Raw genomic sequence first — 25,648 nt, 5'->3', positions numbered from 1 at the left:
ACCTGTGCAATGAAAGACTGGCTTTACAGTTTGTTCAATTGATTGCCACATAATGTCGACTTCCGTGTGGCATTGCCTAGCAAAAGGCGAGTCAAGCACAAAGCAGCAACCAGGAACTGCCCAATAATTAAACTTAAGAATCCCCCGGCCAAAGCAGAATCTGAGTATACGCAAAAAGGTGTACGTTGAAGAATCTAGCTTAAAAGCGGACAACTCGACTTTGGGTGGTGAAACTCTGGGCATATTGAAGCTCTACAACCACTCAGTGATGAAGCAATCCCCTCTATGCTTTTAGTTGGGGCACACCTTGGAGACGCGAAGAGTCACCTGGGCTAGGAAGCATTACCCTTTGGGAAAAATTACAGACCGTAGCTTTGCTGACGGGGTTCAAGAGATACCTAAAAAAAGAAACCCGTGGCGCATTAGAGTTTTCCTCCAAATTGCGATTTTATCCCTCTCACCTCGAAAATTTAACTTGCCCATCTAGACGCCCCTTGGCGCGAGTCCTTAGAGGATCTTCTTGCTGGGCGGCGGTATCAACCTCCAGCGGCGAACATCACGCTCCCTACCAGGCAAATCCCTCGGAGAAATGGAACGTGATGTCCAGGAATCAGCTAAGACTAGCTGGACATAGCGGCTGCAGCCAGCAGCAGAGGATAAGGATGTTGGTCGTTCCTAGGTACGATGAAGTGAGCGTCGGCGTTGACCAGCGACACGCTCCACACAAAAAAAAAAAAAAAAAAAAAAAAAAGAAGAAGAAAAAAAAGTCTACTCGGCAGAAATCTTGTACGTCCTCCTCTATGCACCTTTTTAAAAGGGTAACCCAGCATAGACTTGCGCGGGAATTTGTTGGACTGGAGGACCAGCCTTAGTTCACTTTTCGGTGATTGTCTAACCAATGTGTTTATGCTCTCTGACGGCTCCTCTCTACCGGACACCTCCAATTCCCATTTAATCGGATATGGGAGCAGGCGGCGGGAGAATATTGCCAGGATGGTAATCGGAGGTTGTCAATGGCGCAGGGGGATGCGCAATAACCTTTTGTGGCGGTTGGACAGTATGTGTGGTCGAGGGCTCGCTGCCGTATCCCGAAGGACCTTTAGAAGTTTTTGCTCCCAAATCGCTATGCGGGTGAGATTCAGCGTACTGAATAGATCTTTAAGTGGACAGATCAATGATTCAAACCTTTATGCAAACCGGGCGCAGCAGCTCAGGATCACAAATGCATAACCTTGTTCCAAGTCACGATATCACGTTGAGCAAAGATATATCCATCTAGCAACAAGGCACGAGCCTACAGTACTATTCCAAGATGTGTTTCACGACGGAGTAAGGTGGATATGGAAGTAAGTTACTTTGATATAAATCCAGATATCATTCAGTTTTGGCCCTGGGATGGTGCTAGAATGGTTTTATAAAAGACTTTTGGCTTCTGACCCTCTCCTTGGTTACTTGAGGAAAGCTACCGATGGGATAAAACTGTCGATGACCATTAGGCCAAAAGAGGCTGTCCTCTAATGGCCCCTGGCTGCTTGAGCTACTAAGATATGTGAGGCTACCTCCTCCAATGTGACAAGTTTCACGGAAAAAGCGAGGCTTGATATCCAAAGAACTAAAATTCACCGGGCCTAAGAGATGAACTTTGGTAAGACACAAACTCCATACCAGCTAGTGGCCTTGTCAATGATCTTGACATTGCTGTTGTTTTGGTGCAGATGACCCCCAGTGGGTGAAGCAGAGCTTCATCCACAGCAACATTTAGCAAGATATAATCTATCGGAAGTTACCGCACTTATCAGCACTGCTGCCTACAAGCCAACTCAAAGGGCAGGGCTCTAGAACATCCGAACACAAATAGCCTCAGAGTGACAATCACTCCCCTACAACCATGGGTTGGATGCCAAGCATCACGCCTGCGTCTACCAGCACTCATCATAGAATTGTCTGAACACACTAACACTGCTCATGATGCAATGATGACAACGGACATCTCTATATACTTATGATGCCATGTTGAACCCAAAAGAAAAGGGAAAAGGGGAACCTATACCCATGATTACATATTTAACCCTTTTCCCGTTCCTTTTTTTTTTTTTTTTTTCTCCTTCTTATTTTCACCCCTGAATACTCCTCTAGCCGTACTTCATGTGGACAATATTTTCCCATAATATTAGTCACACAATATCCATTTGTTACCGGGAGCTTGACAATCTACCTACATTTTCACCCTCAGATTACAAAGCCATGTTTCTCTTCTGGCCAGAAGCCCTTGAAAAGTTCCTGGACGATCATCACTGCTTCAGACTTGCAACTGCCTTGAATATCTTCAAGACTGTGTGTCACATGCCTATAGCCAAAACGGATGTGCAGGGGGAAAGAGCCGATCGTTACAAGGCCGAGGATAAGGAGGCTTTGGAGACTCTTCATCGTCGAGAGCAACTTCTGGAAAAGAGGATGGCGATTGAAATGAAAAACGAAAAGCATACATCCAGAGAGATGGAGGAACTGAATATATTGGACACTGAGCTGAAGATATTGAAGGCGAAGTACTGGAAACATCAGGATGAAATGTATCAGCTTCAGTATGATACTGTCTTCTATCAACCATACATGTGGAGAATACGGCGGGCGCATCTTATAAGACAATGGAAGGCCAAAAAGGACAACAAACCGGTTACTCTGTGGCCAAAAGACGTTAGAGCGTGCAAGGCCAGAGGGGGATGCTGCGTTCGACAATGCGGATGCTGCTTCCGCCCGCGCTCAAGTCTGATTGGAGCCGAAGATGTATATAGTCACTGCACCAAAGAGTGCAAATGCTGTGTTCACTATTTCAACTTGCCATAAAGGGGGATTAAGGAGAGCACCTGCCCCCCCTAACTGAATGCAGTTTTCCATCTTCATTCCTTCTATATTCAGCCCTTCATGGGTCGCCGGTTTCCAGTTTCAGCGCTCTTGCCGTAAAGGAGAAGTGAGAAAAGGTTCATTCCTTCTGTATTCAGCCCTTCATGGCTCGCCGGTTTCCAGTTTCAGCGCTCTTGCCGTAAAGGAGAAGTGAGAAAGGGTTTATTCCTTCTGTATTCAGCCCTTCATGGGTCGCCGGTTTCCAGTTTCAGCGCTCTTGCCGTAAAGGGAGAAGTGAGAAGGGAAAGAGAGCACTGGAGAGCTCTTTCCTTAAGCTCCCCATTCCCCCAGTATATATTCCCCCTCTTCCCCCCCCGTTTCTTCCTCTTCTCTCTTCTTCTCTTCTTCTCTTTTCTCCCCTTGTGGATGCCACAACAACACCAACAACAGCAACAGCACCAGCAACAACAACACCAACAACAACAACAACAACAACAACAGGAGAAGGAGGAAAAAAAAAAAAAAAAAAAAAAAAAAAAAATTATATATATATATATATATTTTATCATGAGGACCGTCGAGGTCGCCTCGGCGGGTTGGGTGGCGGTGGTGGGGGTGGGGGTTCTGGGGGGGGTGGTGATCCTCGTGGCGGGGATCAGGTGGCTTGCTGGCCCTATGGTCAGCAGCTGGGCAGCTCGCCGGTAAGTAACCCCTAACCTAGTGAGCCTTGTCGTTCAGTATATGCTGACTTGGCTCAAGGTGGCCTGCCCAGCAAGAGGCAATAGAGCTGGTTGCCGTTGAGAGGCCAGCTCGAGCCCAGGCTGGCCAAGAGCCAGCAACACCTGCCCCTGCCGCAGGACAGGGGGGAGAGGTGGTGGGGGGGGTGGTGGCCGCGGCCGGGCGGGACGCCGGGCCTTAGTTTTTATTTTTTATTTCTTACTCCGTATTTCTTATTTTTTATGTATTTTTTACTTTTTATATTTTTACCTTCGGGCAGGTGGTGTGTGGCGGCGCGCCAAGCACGCAGTCTGAGGTAAGCCAGCCCCTCCCGTCGATCCGCCTTTGAGATCTATCGATTTGCCCCATCGTCGTCGGCATTCTCCTTCGTCCACATCACGTTCCCGATTGCTCAGATGTTTCTCGGTTTCTGACAAACTCCTCCCATTTTCTTCTCCAGATCTTTTCGCAGGCTTCAGTCGAGTTTCTAACATGGCATCTGTCACTTCACTAGATAAGGATCTCAGATCATTGCGCCTGTCTAGATACACGCCCCAGGCTGCCAATGAAATACGCGACTGGATCGAAGAGGTTTTGCAGGAGAGATTGCCTCCGGGCGACTTCCTGGAAGCGCTGAAAGATGGTGTGGCTCTTTGTCGGTATGCGCGAACGTCGCGTCTTATCAGGGACATTCGAGTGCACTAATTGGTAAAAACGCTTCTAGGCTAGTTAACCTTGCCGTCGGTTCTCCGGGAGTTAAATACAAGGTCTCAACAATGCCCTTCGTTCAAATGGAAAATATATCCCACTTTCTCCACGCTTGTCAGATGGCGCCCCTGAGTCTTCAGCCCCACGATGTCTTCCTCACAGTCGATCTCTACGAGTCAAAGGATCCCGCCCAAGTCCTCCAATGCCTCATTGCATTCAGTCGGAGAGCCCATACCATCCAGCCAGCACGGTTTCCACGCGCAATTGGCAAGATCAAGAGTGATTTGGTGAGCCCTCAATTGAGTGGATCTAGTCAGACCGGCTTCAAAGCACCCTCCGCATCTGGTCGAAATCGCGGAACTAGCAACGTCAGCGAGTCTGGTTCAAAACCGTTTAGCCCCGTTTCCGGACGGTCAAGCCCGGAAAAGCGACCTCCGGCATCTCCAAGTTCTCCTGGGTCAGCCAAGGTAAGCGCCTGGAGCACTAAGACTGAGGAGGCTACGACATTACCAGCATGGAATATCCACCAGTACGGGTATATGGGAGGAGCTAGTCAGGGAAATCTGGGAATATCCTTTGGCGCAAGACGACAGATCACTTCTCAGACTCCGCCTGTCCCAAGCTTGGCCGAGAAGGAGAGACGGAGAAAGGAGGCCGCTGAAGAAGAAGAAAGGCGGAGACGAAAAGCGGAAGAAGCCGAGCGCCAGCGCCAACTCGAACGCGAAGCTGAGGAACAACGTGCTAGGGAGGAAGAAGAAAGGAGATGGGAAGAGGAGACAAGAAAGCTACGGGAAAAGGAGCGGCTTGCTGTCGAAGAGGAAAAGAGACAGTGGGAGGCGGAGCAGCGACAATGGGAAGAAGAGGATCGCCGGCGACAGCAGGAGGAAAGGGAGGCTGAAGAAAGACTGGAGAAAGAAAAGCAGCGGAAACGCGGCCTTGCGGATGCTCGGCTGAACGGCCAATTCTTGAGTCAGTATCAGGCGGGTCAACGATCAAACCGTGGGACTTCTCCTGGTGAACCGGCTCCCACGCCAGAGAGTGAACGTGTTAAAGCCCTCGAACGGGAACTCGAGCTTGCGAAAGAAAGAGAGAAACAATACGAGAGAGAGCGTCAAGAACTCGCCCGCTCGCGTCAAGTATCGAGCACAAGCAACGCCTCACAAGATAGTGCGCGCAGCCGTCCACCCCCCAAGCCCGCAAAACCAAGCTACGACCTGACCTCTCAGGAGGAAGAGCGGAAACTCCTCCGGTCCGAATGGCAAGCCAACCAAGATGCTGCATCAACATTTGAACACGCACCACCCGCCTTACCACCGCGCTCTCTTCCCGAGCCGCCCGTATCTCCGCGTCCACTCCCGGACCCGGCTAACTACCCCAAAACTCGCACAGACCGATTCTTAGCGACCAACCCTGCACCACAAGCAACCCAGCCGGCCTCCCACCGACCCCCGGAATTCTCCACCGAAGCTGAAGTCGACGAAGAAAACCGCCGCCGCGTCGCTTCGACTCAAAAGACTCGTGCCGGGGGCTGGGCATCGAAGTCTCTCCTGGAGCGAGAAATGGAGCGAGAACGCGAGCGCCAGCGGGAGTGGGAAGAAAATCAAAAGCATACTAGAGAAGCCGCTAAATCTGGCGTGAATACCGCGGGGACGGGTCCCGGTGAAGGCGGTTGGGATGTTAACCAGTACGGGTACATCGGTGGCGATAACCAGAACAGAGGCTCGACAGGGATCGGATTTGGTGCGAGGAGGCAGATTATTGGCCCGCGCCCGCCCAGATAAGTTATCTGCGCTGTATCTGTCGTGTCGACGTGGTTGTGGGCGGGATGGCTTGAAATTAGGCCCTTATATGTTTCGACTGATACCATGCATTGTGTTATCCTTCATTTTTTTTTTTTTTTTTCCTTTTCAACCTTTTTCTCCAATCCTTTGCACGCCAAGCTCGGCTTGATATATCGTTTCTGCTTTTCGTTGCCCTTTGTCTGGCCCTTTAAACAGCCTAATTTTATTGACACGCGGCTGCCTGGAGAACTGTGCGAGCAAACCTGTAAATACATTCCGAAATAGTTCTTTCTGAAGTACATAGAATTGTGTTTAATTATGCTCTCATGTAGATGTATGGGCTTCTATCATTGACCGTGCTATCAAATCGGGTTGTAGCTGGGTATTATAATATCAACGCATTAAGGCGGTACGTTCATAAGGATCGATACTAAATAGACATCATGAGCCGGTTCCACCGGTTTCCGAAAACGAACATCCCTAAAACGGGAATATTGTCTGCCGTATGGAGCTCAGCGCGTATATATGAAGCCTGTTCGGCTAAACCACCCGCGTGGACGGAATCAACGCCGTTATGAAGGTGCAGCCAGCCACGGTACACACGGCTGCCATCTTGCTATTTGCTGTCCGGACCAGGCCTCGTGAAGAGGAACGGTAATTACCAGAATAAGATCTCTGAAATTCAACACTCGCACCACGAAGGACGGACGGTATCCTTTATGGGTAAACCACTGCCCTTTGCCGTTGGACCTCAGATACACACGTCTCCTATATCAATTTGACCAATGCCAAATTCGCGATCCATTTACTAGCGCCATCCCAATGAGATTTCACTCCACTGGTGGTTCAGGCGGTGCAACCCGCTCAACCAGGCACGTCAATCGCTCTCCACTCTCAATCAACCACGTCCATCCAAACTCCTCTGCCTTCATCTTACTCTGCCCTATCTTCGTATCCTTCAGCGCTTTCTCCGCCCTTGCCTCAATTCCCATCTCAACCGCCTCCTTCAATGACGGCCCGCCCTGTAGCAATCCGCTCGCCGCTAGCAGACGAAGCACGGACTCGAGCAAGATCGACATCCTGGCGTTGTCGATAGTATCGGAGGTGGTCGCGGCGTAGGGAAGAAAATCTAACTCCAACTTGTCCTGGGTGAGGTATGGCTCTCGGCAGGTAGGCTTCCTACTTTCGCAGAGGCGCTCGAGGAGCATCTCGCATAGGGTGGTTTGGGCATCGACGGAGAATTGACATAGGACAGAAGGCGAGACGAAAACTTGGAATATGGGCAGGGGCAGGTGGCGGATGAAGTCAACGTAAAGGAGGTATAATCTATCAACACTCATGAAATGATCTGGGATGGAGGCTGAGACGCGGGATATGATCGCCAGAAAGCGCTGGCGAAGAGCGAGTGAGTCCAGGTCGCCGAGCATGGTCAGGTTTTCGGAACAGGCTCTGTTTAATAAATCGTAGTTCTTGTCGACGTCGTCATTACCCGCATGGCGGGCTTTTGTTGTCCTCTGTCTCTTTGGGCGCGTAGGCAACGTCTCCCTGAGTTCGTTGCGGACTGAATCACTCTCGTCGTCGTCGACGTCCCACTCCAGGTAGTCCCCGTAGATCTCCTCATCAATATTGACGTTGACCTCCCGTTTCCTCGGCTTAGCGGTCTCCTCCTTGCGCTCCAGCAACTCTTTATGGAAAACTTCTCGAAACTCACTCGTCGAGCCAGGAGTTCCATCGGCAAATATAGCCCTCATCATCCTTCTATCCGGACTCGACACTCCCGACGTCGCTTTGTAATACTGGTAAATCAAACTGCCGCACAGAATCCTCTCGCACTCCGCACGGACAGCTGTTTCCCCCTCAGGATCTCTCTCCAACTCCACGACCAGCCTCATTCTTTCCCTCCAATCCGCCTCGAGGGCCTCACACAAAAACTCCAACAGCAATCTCCACCTCGGCCACCGACTCGGATGCAAAACGGCACAATTGAACGCCCAGCCAACAACATGCCAAAAGTCCTCCGCGCGCGACCACAGAGCGCCGCGATGCGCCAGCTCAAAATTCAACGCCTCCTTCTCCATGGGCTTCTCCGCTCCATCGTCCGCCACGGCCCGCCTTGCTCCGGACCGGGATTTGGTGAAATGGGTAAAAGTAAACGCGGCGTCGAAATTCGCCGCCAGGGGCCCGACCAGCGAATTCGTCAACCGGAGCAGCTCCAGGGCGATGTTCGCGGCCTGCTTGTTATCGGCAGATTTCGCTCGGGTCGTCGTGGACGGGTGCACGACGATCGTCGCGGCGACGGCGAGGAATTCAGGCGGTGGTGAAGGAACTGGCGCGTCGGGCGTTGCGCTGCCCGAGGAGACGAGGCTCAGGAGGAGGTTAAGACCATGGCAATCTGGAAGAGTTAGATTTGTTTGCTTTTCGTTTTTAGATAATTTTCACAATGTGGAGGATAATTTATGCCCGTGCGGGGCTGTTGGTGAGGGGGAGACGAACATAGTTGTTCCTCGAAGTAAACGCCGCAGTGCTCGCGGAGCTCGAACGAGAGCTGCTTTGTCGGTCGGTATTTGGACCGTGAAGGCCTCGCCTGGGTATCCATGGCTGGATCGAAGATACTCATACCATCCTTGCGATGGTGTAATGGCTGTTAGAGCGAGTTTCCAGCCAGCTAACCCAGTAACTAAGCCGTAGTTGGTTGACCAACGCGCCGAGGGGACGCGAGAAGTTAATGAGGCTTCTGGATAGCCAGGACCAGCAAATCGGGAGAGTCAAAAGAAGGTTACCGACCAACTAGTTTAGCGTGACGGGGCAAATCCACACAGCCTGAAAGTATTTTAGCTCCTAAAGGTTCCAGAAAATATGGTCGAAGTCGATGATATGAAATGGCGATCGAGTACGGATTAGGACTGCATGGACAGCACAAGAAACGGTCATTATGGCTCCCTTTGCTGTCTCCCTCGGCCCCGTTCATATGGCGGAATCAGACAGTACGAGAGCAAAGCCAATATCTTCGCTCCATCTGCCATTGAACATGAAGCCAAAGCCATCCCAAAGGTTTAATTTTCGATATTTTTGACCAGAGAGAATGGCTCCTCCTGCAACTGAATTAATCGCTGCTACCGGGCGTCGGTGTCTGTTCAAGCAACTGATTCAGGAGAGACGGCGTTACTCGGTCGCGTCTGGTTAGCAACATACAAGCATCCTTGCCCCTAATAGTATATTCCAATGACCTCACAGTTTTGTAGGTCCGGGCAGAACAAACTTGTTCTAGACGATGTTTTGAAGACCATATTCTCGGGCTTTAATGAGGACATAAACCTCGGCTTCACGAAAGTCCATATATACATAATTACCCCATAATATCATTCCGGATCAGCAGATACTTGTATACAGATATCTTCCTGATGACTTCCTGAACTTTGCCAGGGCAAGGATATTCCTAAGCAGTTCAGAAAACAGATTCCCAAAGCTTACTTGAAAGGGATTGCTGAACCACAACAGCCATGATGTTATCCGTTTAAGTGATTCAGAGCCAGTTTCCTTTTTCATAGCCCCTATCTACCTTCATCCACATATCAAGCCTGACAACATCATGGTTGACTACTGTGGTGTCAGCGTGCAAGACCTAGGCAAAACAGACGAAATCATCTCACTGCTCCATCATCTCCCATAACATCAAAATGCTGAATAACTACCCCGCCAGGACTCAGTGTGCTGCCCTCGCCGACTGGGAATTTAACAGCCACAACTCAGTTTCCGGCGAAGACCTCAGGGTCGTTGCACCAGCTCATGTGATTGGCCTCACAGAAAGTGGGCGAGACAACCCGGTATTCCTGCTGGACAGAGAGAGCGGCGTCATTTTATTAGCCTGAGTGTCCCGGGGAGATCCGGTACAACTCATCCGCCCTGCGGGATATCTACAGAGATATGATTACATTTGATATGACTACGCGCGGGAGACTGAGGCGGTATGGCGTGCCAGTGGTGCAGTCTGGGAGATCGCGGATGTCTTTGAGATTCTTAAGGAGTCCCAGTTTTGGCGGCTTCACTTTGTGCCCACAAGCAAGCAGTTGGTCACGGATGTCTACACCTTGTACTCTCCACCAAATGATGGAATGATATCCATGCTGCAGAACATCTATCACGAGCACGGCTGGGACGACTTACAGAAATATCGCACGCGAGAGTGTCTGGAAGCGGTGAAGAAAGCATTGGAGGAGCACTGTCCTTGACGGGATGGACTTATCATAGCAACAAGGCCTTGGTTTTGTGGTGTTTTCCCAGAAATTTATCTCATCCTTATTGGGATGGGCGGCTTGCCTTACTGAGGAGTGCACAGACAATTTGTGCGCATAGATGGTTGTATAGTATGGAGATATGGAAGTGAAACCAATTGAACGGTTACTCGGTTGTCCAAAATATGAAATGTACGTACACGGGTGCATCATGTACTGGTTATCGACCAGTTGTTGGGATTGGATATACATACATGTAATATCGCATCTGCGTGGACCAAAAATATAAAAGAAACATTTGGCATTCAAATTTGTATTTATTTAATCAACTAGCTTACTGACTATATGTTACGTTGTGGGTACTGATATGGCCTACCGATTGTCTTCTCCACAACTTCAACGTTGAGAAAATATATAGCTTCGTTCTTCTCCCACGAGCTGGCCTTGAGGAGTAGGCTGGCATGTTGGAGGAGTAAGGCGAGTAGTTTTACTTGGGTTTGTTCCCGAGAAGGCCATGCAACATCGCGGTGGGTTGCGTTGGATAGGGATGGAGAGGAAATCCAACTTTCACCCTTGTAGAGTCAGCATCAGGTTTTTAGGCCTCCCCCCCAGCGGAAGTGGTATCTTTCTCTGGTGTTACTCGCAAATTAATCCCTGCATTTATCTACTAGATGGTAACTGTTGGTGTGAAGACCTGAGTTGAGAAGTTTGACATTTCAACTCTCAGCTCCCATCCATAACCACCACCCAATAGAAGCAAACCGCAGCGAACTTAAATTTTCTGCAAGACATCTTGGCACTTCTACGCGTTTCGCGACGGCGTCGCCCATGCATATGTACCCTTGTCACGGACTGATCTAGCCAGCTTGGGGTGATTGCGGCTAGCATGATTTAGCCCGCCGTGCTCGCAGAGGTTACAACCCCTGTGGAAGTTCCTAGCAATTCTCCGTACTCAGGATGCCCTCTCATGATTGAAAGTGGCAGAATGATTGGGCTGACTACCTGGTGAAAGTTATCCAACCTTATCATTTGGAATACGCAGTCCATTCGTTCGTGACTGAGACACTATGGCGATGCTGACATGGATACGGTGTACACGTATACGTATACAAAGAGAGACAGATACAACATACGGAGTACTCCGTACAGAAGGGGGGGGGGGGATGGAAAAAAAGCATGACTCCTTTCCACGACCCTTTGAGTCAGCCGCGGCTGTTTGTATCGTGGTGGGAATCTGTCTGCCAGGCCCCCTGAAGCCATGCTTGAGAACCGGAGTGCTCCGTACGCCCCGTACTATATATAGAGTACTCCGTACTCCATGTATGCTTTTACACCTCGAGGACGGCCTGGTGAAATGCTAAATTGGCCAATCAGATTCTTCCGAATGCCCGTCATATCTTGGTCTTGGAATCCAAGCATCGAGCAGCGTACTCCGTACATTATTATACATATCTGCTGGCTGGTGGCCTCGGTGTTTTGTAGTAGTATGGAGCTGGCAAAGCTTTTCTCTAACTACTCCGTAAACAAAGTCGCTTTTTAAGCCCCTGGCTGCCAAGAAGTGCCCGCCAGCCAAACCTTTTGGTTAAACGATGGAAATGCCAAGGCACTAGGCCTATTTTGTTAAAAAGTGCAAAGTAATTCCGTTTTCCGTTCTCCGAAAGTATTGAATGCGAAGGACGTGTCATTCCGGAATAGAAGCCTAGTGTTTTTTTGTGAGCTCGCTTTTTTCTATCTCGATAATTCTAAGTAGAAGAAAATTGACATAGAGTGGCATGAGGACTTGGCAGACGTCGATTGCGAGGGGAGAACAAAAAGAAAAAAAAAAAAAAAAAAAAAAAAAAAAGAACACTTCGCTAAAGCCGACACACAGTTCCAAGTTACAGAGCGGGCGATGTCCCAACGGCATTCTCACGGGAGGGAGTAAAAGGGGATGAAAAAAAAAAAAAAAAAAAAGACAATATGAAATTTGCTGTTTTGCGCTTTGCTTAGACTACGAATCCTCGTCCTCCTCAACGAACCAACCAATCCGCATGCGGTGAGACTGGATGAGTGTGTTAGCTCAAATTCCCATTTTGACTCATTGGCATATCCACGATGGTCTTGCCGGGATAGAAACCCCAACAAGAGGGGAAGGGGAGAGAGTTTTTGGGGGGGCCCTCACTATCGGAAGCTTTGGAATAACGACACCAAGGACTGCCAAGAAATTGATAATGAAATATGTCAAGTCGTAATGCGTGTAGTGGGTGCTGAGGAGAAACAGGACTATTGGAACGCTGAGGAGGAACTTTTTGGCTGGGGTGTACTGGTCGCCATTGTCAATTTGCTCCCACATATTAAGGTTGTCGTAGGCGCCGGCGTTAAACTCAAAGGGTACGCCACGGACCCAGTGGAACATGAGGAAGGAGCCGAACATGTAGGATATGTTGGTGAGGGTCCATGAAGTCTCCTGGGAGACACCGGGTATGATATCGTAGAAGATCTTGAGGGCGATGATGAGGACGAAGTGGATGGTCCAGGCACCTGCAGTAAACACCCGCAAGAGTCAGCCAGATGCATTGCAAACGCGGCGGAGACGCGCCTCAGGGTCACGGCGACAGTATTTTCGGCTGCTTGAAAGGAAAAAAAAAAAAGGAAGAACCACCAACCCCCTCACTTACCTTTCGCATTTACCCAGTTGGCGTTTAGGTTCGGCAGGGCGGCTTGGTCGCTGGTATGCTCGATGGATTCCTGCGGCTCCTGGTAGATGATGCTGCTGGAGCGCCGTCTGCGGCCTGTCTTGGTTTGAGACATGGCGGCGTCGGGCGAAAGATGGTTTGGCCGATTGAGCTTTCCGGGGTCGAGTTCGGCCGTGAGGGCGGAGGTTCGGGGAACTAGGAGGGACGACAGTTTGGCGGTGTTGGGCGGGTCCCTTTCTTTTAAAAAAAAAAAAAAAAATATAAAAAGAAAATAGATAGATAAATAAAAAAGGGGGGGGAGAAAGGAAAGGGAGAGGCAAAGAAAGAGCAGAATCGGGAGTGTGGAGCGAAGAGGATCGAAAGCAATGAGAAAAGGTCGATGTAGCACTGCTAGCGCTAAAAGGCCCGGGGGAGTTCTGGCTACCGAGGCGAGTTTGAAGACAAAGCTGGCCGGAAATCGGGAGTGGGTTGTAACGGAAGGACAAAGAGGACGAAGAGGAGGATGGAGATGAAGAAGCGAGCGGAATGCAGGCAGGCAGGAGGCGCTGGGCGCGGAGACGGCGGCCGGGCAGTAGGTAGTATTCACAGGTAGGATTGTATATAGTAGAATGGCTGTCCTGTGTGGCAAGCGATATGTATAGTTGGTAGTAAGCACTCCGTAGTTATGTGACAACAACAACAACAAAAAAAAGGTACCAATGACTATCAGACCCTCAAAAGAAAAAAAAACCCCCTTAAGAGATATGTAAGCAAGCAAAAAATTGAGATTTGAAAAGTGTTTTTCGGGCGACGAGAAGAGCGGCGAGAGGGAATATCAAGGGCACTTCCAGGGCGGGTCGACGGAGGCAGACGGGGGGGGGGGGGATGGCAGAGCAGCAGCACGACTGAAGAAGGGCGGGGGGATGAAGATGTCCGGACAGGCAGCGCGATGGCGTTTTTGAAGTTCGAAGCTTCTGCCGTCGTCATCTTGCGGCACCGGCCGCACTAGGCCAGATGGGGGATGGCGTGGCTGACTAACATGTTGGCACGTGCATGCAAATATTCAGAGCGAAAACCAGACAACAAGAGACGAGAGAGACAACACAGAGAGAGACAAAAACACAGAGCACTCCTGCTGCTGCGAACGGTGTTGGGCTAACTGATTCATCTGTGAACCACCTAACTAGTTACCCCACTACTTGCTGCCGTTGGTGTGTCCGTCTGTCATGCCTGGCCGCGACCAGGGAAATGACAGCGCCGACGACTCGCGGACCGCTGCCGTCCGCCCTCGATCCAAGCAGAAACCTTCCCGCGTAACAAAGCCGCCGCCACCACCGCCATTGTCGTCGTCGTCGCAGTCCGCCAGAGGCCGTCGCCCGCCGAGGAGTCGCAGGGCCGGCCGCCAGGATCCCCTAGATTTCGTCCCGCGCGGCGCCACCTTCACAAATGCGTCGCTCCCCGTCGAAAACGGAGATTCCAGCTCAGATCAGCTCTCAGACGACGGTGGAAGCCAGCACTCGCCTTCAGATGCCGCTGCGCAACCTCTCTCCGACGTGATCATGCAGCCTGCCGTCAATTGGAACAAAGGCGGCGGGGGCGCGATCAGAACAAGCCTCCGTGGGTCTGGAGGCACATCCACTCCCGTCTCTGCGCCTGCGTCCGCCGCGTTCGACGCTGTCAATGACAGATATTGGCGTAGTCGAAGCGCTTCCGCCTCGGAAGACGAGCGCCCCAACAGCTCGACGTCAAGTGCAAATAAGCCAGGTAACAATTCTGGTGATGATGGGAGGATATCAAACGAAAGTGCTGGAGGCTTGGTGATGTCTGAGGACTCGGAGCTTGAGAGTGACGCAGAGGCTGATAACTCCATAATGCTCAACCTGAGCACGCCGACTCAAAATGAAAACGTTGTACAAACAAGTGCAATAAATGGAATGGAGACCTTTGATTCCCACGCAAATGGGCCCACTGAGACCCAGACCCAGATGCAAGAGGTCAGAGCAGAGAGTGTTATTGAACAACCACCTGTCTCTCGTGATAATGCAGTCTCTCGCAAGCACAACAGTGCAGAGAAAATTGCAGCATTTGAGTCCTTTAGTTCAAAATACCCCTCTCCTCCACGCACTCTGGCTGACCTTGCCCGAGAGGACCGAGACATGCAGATAAAGTATATTCATTACAACAAAGAACTTAAAAATGTTGATATGAATCTGCCGATTAGATGTACAGATTGTATGGCGGAAGGCCACCTTTCGGAGATCTGCCCTTATAAAGAAGTGAGAATTCCATTGTTCCCTTCCCCTCTCCTCTTTTTCACTTCCTTTCTTATTTGCTCTCGTTCTTTTTTTTTTTTTTTTTTTTTTTTTCAAAACTATATTTTTGCTTCTCTTACCAAAAGAAATATGAGCTATCTGAGAAGTTGACTCTGAAAACAGTGTAAACATTGTGGCGCTTGGGGCATACACGAAAGCAGATTTTGTCCCGCTTGGAGGCGGTGCCAGAGGTGTAGAGAACGGGGCCATGATGAGGTTGACTGCCCTTCTCTGCTCAAGGGATTGGCCTCCGAAGTTCCATGCGATTTCTGCTGCTCTAGCCAACACATCGAGGGTGAATGTGACCTGCTATGGAAGCTACCCAAACGTGACCTAGGTATAAGTCAAATCTTTGTGTCTGTATGCTGCAGTTTCTGCACGAGCAAACAACACCTTTTGGGCGACTGTCCAATCCGGCCGTTTTCTATGAACTCTTCGTCCTGGACTCTGAGAACCGTTGATCCGGCCTCTATTGCCAATCTTGGCGACACCAAGCTTTCCCTCGACGGACAGAATACCAACAGAGATGAACATCTTACAGGCCTGCGGATTAAAGGACGTGCCAATGAACGTGCGGAATCAGATGAGGAGAATGACGATTTTACCGGATCTACCCGCTGGAAGCCACTCAACAAACAGCCGCCTCGTACACATATCCGATTCGGTAGTGGAATCGGTCGCGGACGAAATCTAGGCGAAGACCGCCAGGATGGAAACGGAGGTGATAGGTACATACCTCACGATTATGGACGCGAATATCGCGATCGAGAATTCTTCGCTGGCCGTAGCTCTCGGCAACGGTCCTTGTCGCCCGAACCGTACCCTCCACGGCAGCGAGGCGGTGGTTCTGGCAGACATCCACCACCCAGATCCCCACCTCGTGGACGTGGACGACACCCACTACCACCCCTGCCGCCGCCGCCTGCTCGGGGCGGGAGCAAGAACAAAAGGGGTGGCTCTCGTGGTGGGAAAGGCGCCAAAAATTCCGATAATAGGGATGTGTATCGACCAATGCCCAGTGCCGCGAAGCGGGCTTGGGACAAACATAGGTTTTGAAAATATGCGATTCTAAGTTCTAGTGCATATTGTTTTTGACCAGCCGTGCCGAAACGCTTTCTTTTTTTCGTCCTTGGGTTCAGCCACGCGGGGAATCGAGGAATAAGTCGATGGGCTTGCAACAGCATTGCGTTGCTAATGGCTCTATTGATGCCAGAGAACATACCTGCCCGCCGTGCACTTTAGGCTACTGGGCTTATACAGTACATACACGCAGTCAGTGGCTAAGACGAGAAATGATCCTGTCCTGCTAGGTTCGCATCGTCCAGGAAATCATCATAAGGCCGATCTTAAAGCAGGCTTGTCGCTGATTGTAACAACAGAGCACATACGTCTATTTTGCAAGGGGAAAATAGTTGTCCCCGGGTCACCGCGCCCTCTGATTCATTTTTGTCCAGGAGGAACAAAAAGGGGATAGGAGAAAAAAGGAGAAACTGATATGGAACCTCCTAATTGCCTCACTGTCATGGCCTAAATAACTAGTAATTACTGCTTCGCGTAGTGAGGCCCATGACATCAGGGGCTATGGAGTAGTTTGTAGCAAAAGAATCGGGTATCCGCCATGTTTGCCATGCATAGCGCTGATCCATAGAAAACACTAGTAGCCCGCACCAAATTAAGATCTATGTTGGTCAACTCGCATGTCAGGAATTTTCTATCAGACTCATTAACAACAGATAGAACTAGGCACTACAGAGTACAGCAAGTCTATTAAAGCCATGTTTAGTTCTATGCTCAGTAGCTATTTATTTACATCATTTGTCTCTATGGCGAGTTACGGGTAGTTAACTAGTAGTAGTGCATGAAAGCCAGAGGGGAAAGGGGAACCCGTCACCGCGGGCCTTAAATTACTTAATCTTCCCTGGGAGATACAAACCCATTCTCCAAAATGTCAATCAAATCGTCCAAGCGCTCTATCCACAGATTCGTGTGGTCATGTTCTTTCAGCGCCTGGTTACGGTCGTTAACCAAGAGCACGGTGGCGGCTCCGGCTTTATGGCCGGCTGTCATGTCGTCAAGGCTGTCTCCGACCTAGAGATTCGAATATGTTATTTGCTATCTTTCCTCACCTTGAATGGCCAGGGCTTGGGAAAGCGGTCCCCTTTTTTTTTTTTTTTTTTTTTTTTAATTTTTTTTATTTTTCCTCGCGTAGGGGAGGAAAGTCGGTTGCAAACTCACCATAATCAAGTCATCTGCTCCATTCTCCAGCCCCCATTCCTTCGCAATGTGCAAGATACCAGCTGGGTCCGGCTTTGGCATCAAATCGGGAGTATCCCGAGTTACTATCGGAGTGAATACATGCGTGGGCAGATGTGTTGTCAGGAGATGCGTTACCGGCGCCCTTCAACAAGCAAATCAGCTGCCAGGAAAACAAAACAATTAGATAAAGAGGAACATAGCATACTCGAAATTTCGCGTACACAGTGCTCGCTTCATGCCCCTTGAGTGGAGGTAGTCCATGAGTTGGGTGAGGCCCGGCTGAGGTTTCTGCTTAACCATCGCAGAGCGCTCGATTGCTTGGACCTTGGCTGCGGCGGCCGTTCGTTCTTCCTGGGTGGGAAGGCCGCGAATGTGGGTTATGATGTCCACGGATTTATCGATGCCTAATGCGGACCTACGAGATACAAGTGCTGGTGTTATCATTGGGCTGGATTATCCTTTTCCGGGCGAGACGGGATAGCTGAGATGAAAGGCAGCACATACCGCATCTCTTGGAACATGTAGTGCTGTGGCAGGCTAGACTGGGGGGTTAGCTTGATGTATTTGAATAGGAGATAATGCAGCAATTCAAGTCATGAAACACACTCTTTTCTTCCCTTGAAGCGGAAGAATGGAAGCTCATCAGGCCTAATCGTTGCGAAAAATTCACGCTGAAGAGCTGATACACCTGCTTGCTCGCAGCATCCCATGGAGTGGGGGTATATATATGTCCTCCTCCATGACCATAGAATAAAACAAGGAAAATGGAAGCAAATTCCCTCCTCAAGAGACGTACATGACAAACCAAACCCAAGAGGAACGAAATGAAAGAAAAGAGTGGAAAAGAACTCACCAGAGTGTCCCATCAACATCAAACACCACGCCCTTCAAATCCGGCGCTGTTCCCCCACTTCCGAGCCGCACCCTCACCTCCGGATTCAACGGCGCGAATCTGCGCATTCTCCCCCGCTGCTGCTGCTGTTCTGACTGCGCGCGTACCTGCGGAGCAGACGACATATCTCTTTTTCTACTGCTGCGGGTTGCTGTTGGTGATGAGACGTAGTGGAGAATGTGGTTGAACGGGTGGGACGAGAATAGTCGGATGGTGTGGTGATGCGCGGATCTATGGAGGGGCGCGAGCATCACTTTTTCCAGAGTATTAGGGAGTCAGGGCAAGGGTGGACGGGACGCGGCGTGTGTGTCTATTGGGGGTATTTCATGCATGCACAACCGTCGACGTAGTTAAACTGGCTGGTGCGGTCTCTGCGGCGTGATTTCGGCGGGAGAATCGGCCGCCAAGACTTTGCTGCAATATCAGCTATTTACGCAGTACTGACTGGCTAGACCGCAGCCACAGATATTAGGATTGGAATTGGAATTGGAATACATTTTTCACATTGATCATAGGGGGGTTTAATTCATACACCAGAAACACAAAAAAGAAGAGGGGGGGTAAAAGAGAAAAGCACACGACGCAGAAACGAAGGTGACAAAACCCAGGCCCACATTTATCGCCCGCAGGATTTAACAGTCAAAAGCTTCATCATCGGCGCTGAGCTGCATAGGCAAATTAAATCGAAGAAGAGAAAGCAAAAAAAAAGAAGGGAGGCCATTGTCATCAAGTCATCATACCAATCCGCAACGAGGCTTCAAAAAAAAAGAAAAGAAAAGAAACAGCAACGCGAAGGAAAGCTAGGAAGGGGGAATAGAAAAATCATAAACACAAGGGGGAGTCAATATTATTTTTGTCTAAGGGGGGAAAAAAAGAGAAAAAAAAAAAAAAGAGAGGATCCATCAAAAGCGCTCTCCTTTTTCAACCTTTTGCATAATGGATCGTCTTCCACTTGTCGCAAGTGCCACACAGCAAAAGCGGTGCATGGGAGCACGGAAGAAATCGAAACTGATAGACAAAATGTGTTCACAGGCCTGGAAACGGAAAAGTGGAAAGACAAACAAAGAAAACTGAAAAATAGCAAATTTAATACTCGTCGTCCTCATCATCGATCTGATGCGGACTACCCTGATGCTTTGTGTGTCTCTTCACATTGGAAAAACCACCTTGACCACTGCTATATTTCCCAGAACTGGGGTTTGGTCGAGGACCGGTAGGTCTCCGCTGAGGACCAGTGCGGCCGGGAGATCCCTTAGGTGACCCAATTTTCTACAAGTAAAGTTAGCGGTCAGTCCCTGAAAAAACTAGTAGGTAACTAGTAGAGAGGATTGAAAATCTTCCAAAAAAGGAAAAAAAAAAAAGAACATACCCCATCTGGATTGCTCATATTACCAGTTTCTCGCAGCGCGACTCTCTCCGCATAGCTTGGCTGAACTCCATCTTTAATACTCGCTGGTCGGTGTGGAACTAAGGGGCCCTCGTCTCTGATCTTGGGCGGTCGGGGTGGCCCAGTGTGTCTACTGGTGATGGATGAAGTAGCCGAATATCCTCCGTCGGAAAGTGGCGACCGACGACCCGCGTTAGACTGAGGCTGATGCTGATAGCCAGCTCCTTCGACGCTATGGTTCGACGCCCAAGCTTCGGTCGCCGGTGACTCCATATGCGTGTAGTTATGCGCCTGCGTTTCAAGGTGCGTTTGGTACCGTGCGCCAGGACGCGGCTGCGGGTGTTGAAGGTTCAAACTATCCCTGTGAGCGCGATACTTCGGAATCTCTGATACCTGCGACGGGACGAGGGGAGAGGGCGGTCGATTCTCGGATCTGTGTTCACGATCCAAACTGCCGTTTGAGCGGAGTCGATCGTCACCTCGGTGGTCGTAGCAATCGTTCGTAGCATATCCGCTCAGATTCAGATCGGACCCGGAGCGCGACATTTCTGAATACGGACGCTCCTTCCGGCCCAGCTGCATGCTGTTCTTGATGTTCTCGCCCATAGAGGACGCTGTCGTCTTCGACCAGCGTGATACTCTCGGGAAGAAAGAGGAGCTGCTCGATTTGTGCTTGCGAGATTTGTCCGTGGACATCTTGGGTGTTGTCTCGTTGCTCAAGGCTCCACTGGCGACGGCAACTCGTTCAGGGGTTGTTATCGGAACCGACCCTCCTCGCTTATGGCGGCCGAGAAAATGAGCATCCGGGTTCATCTGAGGGTCAAGAAGCACTTCTTCCTGAGGCGTCAGGGGCTCTTCGTTATCCTCCATCACCGGGCTAATACGGCGTTCGGTCTCATGCTGCAGGGACAAGTGCTTGGCATCGCCGGTGGAACGAGGAGAGTTCGAATACCGCGCGGACTGATTCGAGCCGTTTGCCGGCTGTCCTTGAGACCCGAAACCATCTAAGGAACCGCGGGGGTTATCCAGTGAGTTACGAGTTTCCGTCAGCGTATTCCCCCGTAGCTGGTTCTCCTGCGTAGCCCTTAAAGCCTCCACTTCCCCAAGTAGATGAACAAGCATATCCTCGATGTGCGTCAAATCATTGGAACTCTTCAAGCTCAGACCCTTCAGCGCGCGTTTAAACACGTTCTTCTTCTTCGTCGGCGTATCATCATCGTCTTCCGACATGCGTCTCGGGGCCCGTGAAGCGCTCGCTGGCTGTGGTCGAGGTCCATTGAGCATTTGACGAGTCTGTCCATGATGTTTTTCGGTAGTATCCAGTAATTTCTCGTCCTGCGTCGCAATAAATTTTTTCATATCTTCGAAAGAGTTGCGCATTTCTGCCGCGCTGCGTACGAGAGTGACCAATATCTCAGTATCACGAGCATTTCTCTGAGCATCCCGAACGGTCAACTAGAATAGCGGTTAGTATCAGGATATAAAAAAATAAATATATATAAATAAAAAGAGGGAGAGGCCAAAGCAGAAGAAAAAACGATGGTAGACAAACATGATCCATAAGCGCGACAATATCCTTCGACTGAATCATATCAATCCCACGTCCAGTAGCACTATCGTACAGAGGAGACGCAATGCCATGAGAAAACCCACTGAGCTGTCGTCTGTGCGTATATGGATCGTCATCCTCTTCCAACGGGCTACTAAACGGAATATCTTCCAGCGCCGCCAGACCTTTCCCCTTTGGCTCTGGCGTAGCGGAGCTGGCAGATCGGTGATTCGCACCAGAGATATAACCCTCGTCTTTCCCTCCTCCGGGAGAAATCACATCGACACGGTCGTTGTGATAGGCGTTTGATTGGTCATAGTATGGCTGATCGAGAGGAGCGCTCTCTTCGGCGATCACTCCCAATCCCGTAGGTCCAGATCTGTCCATGAGCAAGGGACTTGGTTCGAGAGGGTCATGGTATTGGTTCGGATTAGTCAGTATATCTCCCTCGACGCCTGGGGGACTGGAACCAAAGGGCCAATGTTCACGACTGCCTTGCGGCATGCCGCCGATCGGACCTTGTATGATTGACGGATTCGTATTGATCTCAGATTCCTCTGAGTCCGGAATATGTCCAATTTCGGGGATCGGGCTTCCGGCGCTTGGAAGGCCGGTGGCACCCATATATGGTCTGTCATCTTCATCCGTGGAGTTTGCGACGCTTTGAGGCGGCGAACTGACTCCCATCCGTTTCTGGAACGATGTCTCAGCGGGTCCGGAGGGAATGTTTAACTGTTGTTTCAGGGGGCTTCCTTTTCTGTTTATGGTGACATCGCGAGTCAACTCTCTCACGGAACCCGAAGAACCCCAGCTGCGGGGACGGCTAGGTGGCTCGAGGACTGGCGAGTGAGTCGACCCCGCATCCACGACAGACGGATCAAGCAGAGACGCCACGGCGGATTCCACACCGATCGGCGTATGGATAAACTCCGCGTTGGCAGCGGCACCTCTTGCAACTTCGTGACCTGGATCAAAGGGATCGTCAAAGTTCTCATCAGTGTACCTGGTCATTCGCTTCGCGTCGACGCTTCCCACTTCGGTTTCCTCTCCTACGCTTCGATGGTCGTCATCGTATTCTTCGTGCTGACTCTCCTCCCAGTGCTCATCGCTCCGCGAAAGTCTGGGGGAGTCACCGTATCCAAGCTCTACACCAGATTCATTCTGATGGTCGCTCAGGGCTCTTCGTCTCTCGCTGCTATGGTCTGTGTTTCGCGTCGACCTCGCTAGGTCTGTGCTTGGTGCTGAAGAAAGAGAATCAATCGATAGTCGGTGGTCGCCGTGGGCTAAGGGGGCATGTTGAATACCTTCTTGCTCTTCCTCATTCTCCTCTTGCTCCTCCTGGCAACTTGCAACGCTCTGTATCGGGCTGAGCGCACCACGCTGTAAAAATAGGTTGCCGCCCTCCTTACCGTAGGGATAATCAATGTCGATGCCTGGGATGTCCGGGCTTGGAGAGGCGTCTCGTTCGTGAGCTGGTTCCTGCTCGATCTCGTCGATATTGAGCGGAGGGTTTGACAGATTACTTCGGGGCGATTTAAGGCTGTTTTGCGAAGCTCGTGGAGTAATATCGAGAGTTCTAGTGGTGGGTGAGGTAACTTCCCGGGGTGAGCCGCGGACGACCTCTCCGCGGAGAGGGCCGGCGCTGTTATCGGACATCTGTGATTGAATAGACTGTCTGGTGACTTGTGATTCCAATTCGCTCCGCAGGTGAGGCATAGGCGCCACATCGTGCTTCTCAAAGATAAGTTCAGTCTCGTTGATACCTCCACTGCCGCTACGTCGCGAGCCGCGTTCCCGCTTGCTACCAAAGCTCGACGTCGAATCATGGTGCTTCAACGCAGCCGCAGTAAGGGCTGTTCCAACGATCTTTGCCGCTTCGGCGTCGCGAAGACCTTTACTCTTCTTCCGGTAGATTCCTGGCTCTTCTGGGGCGAGGAATTCGGCGAATTTCGAACCCCTCCGTTCTCGTGGCGGTGAATGCTGCTTTTTCCGCCTTCGCTCTCTTCTGCTGCTATATTCGTTTGACGGGCTCCGCGGACTCTGGGGATCTTCATTGCCAACGACCAGCCGTGGCTTACTCACATCGGGAGCGCTGGCATGCTTCGACAAGCGTCTGGTTAATTCGTCTTTCGAGCCAACGCTTCCCGAGGCGCGGGAGGCACTTGTGTCGTGTTCAAACTTCGCACGGTTGGATTGCACCTTCTGATCTTTCTTTAGCTCCTTTAGCTCGGGGAGAATGAGTCGTCGAATCGCGTCTTCCACGGTCTCTAGGAGCTTAGGATTATTGAGAGATGAACGTGAAGTGCCCGATCGGAAAGAACATTGGTCACCGCCGACTTTGTTGTGTGAAAGTGCAGAGTTACTCAGCAGGCTGGACTCTGGACTGATCAGATCTTTCTCTCGATGCTTTCCGGATCGCTTTCTCGGAGACTTTAGATCGGACTCAAATATATCCCGTCCCATATCCCTGCTGTTCTGGGTTCTCTCGTTCGGTCTCTGTTTTGGTTGCGAGACGTGGTCTCTCGGCGCACTGCTCAGTTTCTCCGCGGCCTTTTGCGCGATCCTCTCACGACTCAGGCTGCGGCTCCTTCTACGTGAGGGTGTCTTCAGCAGATTATCGTTTTGCTCAAATTCTTCTTCGTCACTGAAACTATGGCGTCTGCGACGTTGGGTCTCGGAAGCACCACCCATCGTGCTCCCAAACAGGCTCTCGGGGGGCATGGAAGAAATTTCAGACGTAGGTTGTACGTATCGCGAGGAGACACCGCTATTCTGGTCCACAAATTCGATCTCTACCGGTGGTTGGCGCGCAGTCGGGGTCTCATCCGCTCCAGACGTGGCCGAGCTATCGTCAGCGGCTCCCTCTGTCGACTCCTTTGTGCGATTAGGCGTCCCGAGGGAGATGCGCCTGGTGTAGGACGGCTTGCGCCCGGAGGAAGTCTCGGTGATGTGAACGTGGTCGTCTCGATCTTTATTCTTGCGTGACGAGGACGGAGTCACCCTGACACGCACGCTGGGTCGGGAGTTGACGCCGCTGGATCTCTTCCCGCCTTCGAAGTACTCTATCAGAAGGGAGGTGTGGGAGTTGTGTCCAGAGCGCGACACCTTGCTTTCCTCTCGCTCGCGAGGCTGGGACTTGCGGCGAGTGGAAATGGTGATTGGGCTTCCGTCGTCGGGGAGGGAGTAGGATGTTTTGTCAGTGCGGCGGGATATATCAGTGGCGATGTCGGTGCCGGTGCCGGTGCCTGTGCCGCTGCCACCGGTTGTGTCGAGGAAAGTAGAATCTGTGGGTGCTGGGAGAATCGGTTTGCGGGTGTCAACACCCATCTTGATCAAGGACCCTTATCCGGCCAATATCATACTCAAGAAAAAAATTGATTAAAAAAAAAAAAAAAAAAAAAAGGTGGATGCAAAGGGAGGATGGAAGGAAGGGAGAGATAGCCAAGCGGAGGGCGGTCTTCGCGAGGTATGTATATGTTATATATGTATGGATACTTCGTGGAATTGGAAAAGCGAAAGAACTTGCAGGATTCGACTTGTGAAGAGGCTAAGAGTGCTGGCTTGTTGGAGACATCTGGTTCTGTGACACAGCGACTATTACCTGCTGAGAAATGTTCCGAAAACCATGCGATGATGTCGCCTGGGGGTGGGTGTTGTTGTTGTTGTTTGAGAGGCCTTGAGGAACGCAGTCAGCCAACCTTCTATTCACATGAGAGAAAAACCGATTTTTTTTCTATTTCTAAGGTATCTGCTTGAAGCTTGGATTGGGTTGCGAGGGAGAGGCAATGCTCACAATCTGGTTTGTTGATGTTGGTCTGTTTGCTTTGTTGTGGTTGTTCCTCGAGGCACAACGAACTAACTAGCGGACGTAACTAGCTAGCTTCACCGGTTGGGAGGTGGTCGAGATGATATCGCTGGGCAGCCAAGCAGCAGGAGATGGCAGCAGTGCGTAAGCACGATGTGGGAGATGAGTGGCCTTACGAGGGAATTGAAAAAAAAAAAAAAAAATTCAAAAAAAATCAAAAAAATCAAAAGGGTAGCATTCAGAGAGGCTCGAGGGCCAGGCGGTGGTTGCAGCGGGCGGCGCTGGTGGTGGTGGTCGGTGGTGGGGGCAAGCAGGTGATACAGCAAAAGGAAAATTCCGATCTGGGTGGCTGGAGAAACGATGGGAAGAGGAGGATAGGAGCAGCGTGAACAGCGAGAGGATTTGGGGTTGAACGAATACAGGGCGCGCGAGGTGCGTTTGGCCCAGTCAGCTAGCTGGTGTTTGATGTGTTGTCCAGCTCCTCTGGTTCTTTTTTATTTTTATTTTTATTTTT

General features: G+C 50.6%; 7 protein-coding genes across 8 annotated transcripts; 3 read left to right on the top strand and 4 right to left on the bottom strand.

Annotated features, from left to right (window-relative positions):
* Positions 1 to 2,145: 2,145 nt before the first annotated feature.
* On the top strand, positions 2,146 to 2,844 carry D8B26_007508 (uncharacterized protein; the record flags this gene model as incomplete). Its single annotated transcript, XM_066125557.1, has 1 exon — positions 2,146 to 2,844. One exon carries the CDS (start codon positions 2,146 to 2,148, stop codon positions 2,842 to 2,844), a length of 699 nt encoding a protein of 232 aa, XP_065981641.1.
* A 1,167-nt stretch (positions 2,845 to 4,011) lies between these two features.
* On the top strand, positions 4,012 to 6,323 carry D8B26_007507 (uncharacterized protein). Its single transcript, XM_003067030.2, has 2 exons — positions 4,012 to 4,217; positions 4,283 to 6,323. The coding sequence occupies exons 1-2, from the start codon at positions 4,051 to 4,053 to the stop codon at positions 6,045 to 6,047; spliced, it is 1,932 nt and encodes a 643-aa protein (XP_003067076.2). The 5' UTR covers positions 4,012 to 4,050; the 3' UTR covers positions 6,048 to 6,323.
* Positions 6,324 to 6,877: 554 nt separating this feature from the next.
* On the bottom strand, positions 6,878 to 8,643 carry D8B26_007506 (uncharacterized protein; the record flags this gene model as incomplete). Its single annotated transcript, XM_003067029.2, has 2 exons — positions 6,878 to 8,439; positions 8,541 to 8,643. 2 exons carry the CDS (start codon positions 8,641 to 8,643, stop codon positions 6,878 to 6,880), a joined length of 1,665 nt encoding a protein of 554 aa, XP_003067075.2.
* Positions 8,644 to 12,011: 3,368 nt separating this feature from the next.
* ORM1 (sphingolipid homeostasis protein orm1) lies at positions 12,012 to 13,069 on the bottom strand (the record flags this gene model as incomplete). Its single annotated transcript, XM_003067028.2, has 3 exons — positions 12,012 to 12,320; positions 12,441 to 12,799; positions 12,937 to 13,069. The coding sequence occupies 3 exons, from the start codon at positions 13,067 to 13,069 to the stop codon at positions 12,270 to 12,272; spliced, it is 543 nt and encodes a 180-aa protein (XP_003067074.1). The 3' UTR covers positions 12,012 to 12,269.
* A 1,090-nt stretch (positions 13,070 to 14,159) lies between these two features.
* On the top strand, positions 14,160 to 16,523 carry D8B26_007504 (uncharacterized protein; the record flags this gene model as incomplete). Its single annotated transcript, XM_003067027.2, has 2 exons — positions 14,160 to 15,209; positions 15,369 to 16,523. The coding sequence occupies 2 exons, from the start codon at positions 14,160 to 14,162 to the stop codon at positions 16,299 to 16,301; spliced, it is 1,983 nt and encodes a 660-aa protein (XP_003067073.2). The 3' UTR covers positions 16,302 to 16,523.
* Positions 16,524 to 17,017: 494 nt separating this feature from the next.
* On the bottom strand, positions 17,018 to 18,707 carry D8B26_007503 (uncharacterized protein). 2 transcript variants are annotated; one of them, XM_003067026.2, is made up of 5 exons: positions 18,355 to 18,707; positions 18,006 to 18,038; positions 17,707 to 17,916; positions 17,481 to 17,643; positions 17,018 to 17,333 (listed from the first exon to the last, which is right to left on the bottom strand). In XM_003067026.2, the coding sequence occupies exons 1-5, from the start codon at positions 18,642 to 18,644 to the stop codon at positions 17,154 to 17,156; spliced, it is 876 nt and encodes a 291-aa protein (XP_003067072.2). In that variant the 5' UTR covers positions 18,645 to 18,707; the 3' UTR covers positions 17,018 to 17,153. The 2 variants fall into 2 exon arrangements, with proteins under 2 accessions (XP_003067072.2, XP_065981640.1); XM_066125556.1 differs by having other exon boundaries at positions 17,018 to 17,643.
* Positions 18,708 to 18,886: 179 nt separating this feature from the next.
* On the bottom strand, positions 18,887 to 24,689 carry D8B26_007502 (uncharacterized protein). Its single transcript, XM_003067025.2, has 3 exons — positions 21,333 to 24,689; positions 19,763 to 21,235; positions 18,887 to 19,662 (listed from the first exon to the last, which is right to left on the bottom strand). Exons 1-3 carry the CDS (start codon positions 24,654 to 24,656, stop codon positions 19,480 to 19,482), a joined length of 4,980 nt encoding a protein of 1,659 aa, XP_003067071.2. The 5' UTR covers positions 24,657 to 24,689; the 3' UTR covers positions 18,887 to 19,479.
* Between the last annotated feature and the right edge of the window lie 959 nt (positions 24,690 to 25,648).

This window comes from Coccidioides posadasii, chromosome 4 (assembly GCF_018416015.2).
Source record: "Coccidioides posadasii str. Silveira chromosome 4, complete sequence".
In the NCBI taxonomy this organism is placed as follows: domain Eukaryota; kingdom Fungi; phylum Ascomycota; class Eurotiomycetes; order Onygenales; family Onygenaceae; genus Coccidioides; species Coccidioides posadasii.
The sequence above is the reverse complement of the archived record's forward strand: the minus strand, read 5'-3'. Positions and strand labels throughout refer to the sequence as shown.

What these genes read in the sequence shown, in the direction of transcription:
- D8B26_007507 (XM_003067030.2), top strand. Translation starts at nt 4,051, where the DNA reads ATGGCATCTGTCACTTCACTAGATAAGGATCTCAGATCATTGCGCCTG. An exon ending in GATGGTGTGGCTCTTTGTCG is followed by an intron (nt 4,218 to 4,282) that starts GTATGCGCGAAC and finishes AAACGCTTCTAG; the next exon opens with GCTAGTTAACCTTGCCGTCG.
- D8B26_007503 (XM_003067026.2), bottom strand. Translation starts at nt 18,644, where the DNA reads ATGCTCGCGCCCCTCCATAGATCCGCGCATCACCACACCATCCGACTA. An exon ending in GATGTTGATGGGACACTCTG is followed by an intron (nt 18,039 to 18,354) that starts GTGAGTTCTTTT and finishes CCCCCAGTCTAG; the next exon opens with CCTGCCACAGCACTACATGT. An exon ending in TACATGTTCCAAGAGATGCG is followed by an intron (nt 17,917 to 18,005) that starts GTATGTGCTGCC and finishes TGTATCTCGTAG; the next exon opens with GTCCGCATTAGGCATCGATA.
- D8B26_007502 (XM_003067025.2), bottom strand. Translation starts at nt 24,656, where the DNA reads ATGGGTGTTGACACCCGCAAACCGATTCTCCCAGCACCCACAGATTCT. An exon ending in TTGTCGCGCTTATGGATCAT is followed by an intron (nt 21,236 to 21,332) that starts GTTTGTCTACCA and finishes CCGCTATTCTAG; the next exon opens with TTGACCGTTCGGGATGCTCA. An exon ending in ATATGAGCAATCCAGATGGG is followed by an intron (nt 19,663 to 19,762) that starts GTATGTTCTTTT and finishes CTTTACTTGTAG; the next exon opens with AAAATTGGGTCACCTAAGGG.